The sequence below is a fragment of the Dipodomys ordii genome, unplaced genomic scaffold (genome assembly GCF_000151885.1).
Source record: "Dipodomys ordii isolate 6190 unplaced genomic scaffold, Dord_2.0 Scaffold53, whole genome shotgun sequence".
NCBI lineage: Eukaryota > Metazoa > Chordata > Mammalia > Rodentia > Heteromyidae > Dipodomys > Dipodomys ordii.
In genome coordinates, this window is record NW_012267269.1 from 5,098,317 (window position 1) to 5,100,166 (window position 1,850).

At 40.5% G+C, this 1,850-nt stretch overlaps 1 protein-coding gene across 1 annotated transcript in view; it reads left to right on the forward strand.

Annotated features, from left to right (window-relative positions):
• The first annotated feature begins 313 nt into the window (after positions 1–313).
• Positions 314–1,850, forward strand: part of Dennd4c (DENN/MADD domain containing 4C) — a 105,505-nt gene continuing 103,968 nt past the window's right edge. The window contains exon 1 of the mRNA XM_013020762.1: positions 314–631. Coding sequence (XP_012876216.1) covers positions 327–631 — 305 coding nt within the window. The 5' untranslated portion in view covers positions 314–326. The remainder of the gene's footprint in view (positions 632–1,850) is intronic.

Sequence of the window (1,850 nt, forward strand, 5' to 3'; positions counted from 1 at the left end):
GCAGGTGTAATCTACCAGTACCTGGCTCCTGTTTCATATGTTTCTGTATTTCTGTAGAAATCTGAGGGAAAATTAAATAAGTGATTATTGTTATGTGCTATATGACACATTGTTGGAAAAAGACACTGTAGGCAAAAACTGTTAAAATGATAATAGCAAGAGTGTAGAATGACAATTTGATTTTAAGTCTGAAGAATATTCTAATTGACTATTACTAACTCAAGGACTTGTTTTACTTGTAGTGAACCATGATAAAATACTTTCCTTAGTTAATGTTCCCCTTGCCCCCCCCCCTTTTTTCCTCTTTAGGAAAGTGAACAGCAGCCATGATAGAAGACAAAGGTCCAAGAGTTACAGACTACTTTGTTGTGGCAGGTCTCACAGATACATCTACTCTTTTGGATCAAGAAATAAATCGTTTAGATACTAAGTCAACTGGACCTAAGGCTCCAATTACAGATATTGCTGTTATTAACAAATCAGCTGGGGAAACAGTACCTGAAGGCTACACCTGTGTTGAAGCCACTCCGTCAGCGCTCCAAGCAAACTTGAATTATGGAAGTCTGAAAAGCCCAGAAGTTTTCCTGTGTTACAAGAGAGGGAGAGATAAACCACCCCTTACAGATATTGGGTAGGTGACTTTTCTTTTTCTTTCAAAGGGACATTTATTAACTACCTCTTACAGATTTGGGGTATAGTGACTTTTCTTTTTCTCTCATGAAGGGAATAACATTTAAGGTATATAGTAGTAGAAATTTAAAGACCTTGATGATGATGTTTATTTCAAGATTAAGTCAAGTAGTCAGGTACTGGTGGCTCACTCCTGAGTGTTGTCCTTCAGCTCTTCAGTTCAAGGCTAGTGCTCTACCTACCACTTGAGCCACAGCGCCACTTGTGGTTATCTGTTAGTTTATTGGAGATAAGAGTTTCATAGCCTTTCCTGCCTGGGCTGGCTTTGAACATTGATCCTCAGATCTCGGCCTCATGAGTAGTTAGGATTAGAGGTGTGAGCCACCATCTCACAGCTTGACTGGCTTCTTTTACATAGTGTGTGTCGGCTTTATCCACTTTGTACCAGTTGTTAGTACTTCATTCCTCCTTATTACTGAGCTATACCACATTAATTGCCATGTGGCTATACCACAATTTATGACCATGATACATACTAATGCTGTTGTGAATATATGTGCACAAACATTTTTGTGGATGTCTTTTCATGTTTTTTGGGTATATACCTAGAATAGGCTTGATGGATTGAGTGAAAATTGAATGTTCCTTTTGAAGAACTGTCAGACTTTTCCAAAGTGGTTTCTTTTTTTTTTTTTTGTGCCAGTCCTGGGGCTTGAACTCAGAGCCAAGACTCTTTCCCTGAGCTTTTGTGCGTAAGGCTAGTGCTCTACCACTTTAAGCCACAGCTCTATTTCCGACTGTTTTTGGTAGTTAATTGGAGATAGGAGTCTTAGGCTTTTCTGCATTGAACCTTGATCCTCACATCTCAGCCCTAGCTAGGATTAGGCATGATCCACTGGCACCCCAGGAAGGGGACTGGTTTCTGCCAGCAATATATGAGGATTCAAATTTCTTCACATCCTCACCAAAATTGTTATTATCTTCTTCTTTTTGTTTTTTTTTTGTCCAGTCGTGGGGCCTGAACTCTGGGCTTGGGCGCTATCCCTCAGCTCTTCACCTCAAGGCTAGAGCTCTACCACTTGAGCCACAGCACCACTTCCAGCTTTTTTTTTTTTCTGCTTATGTGGTGCTGAGCAATCGAATCCAGGGCCTCATGCATGCAAGGCAAGCGCTCTACCACTGAGCCACCTTCCCAGCCCTGTTATCTTTTTTTTTTTTTT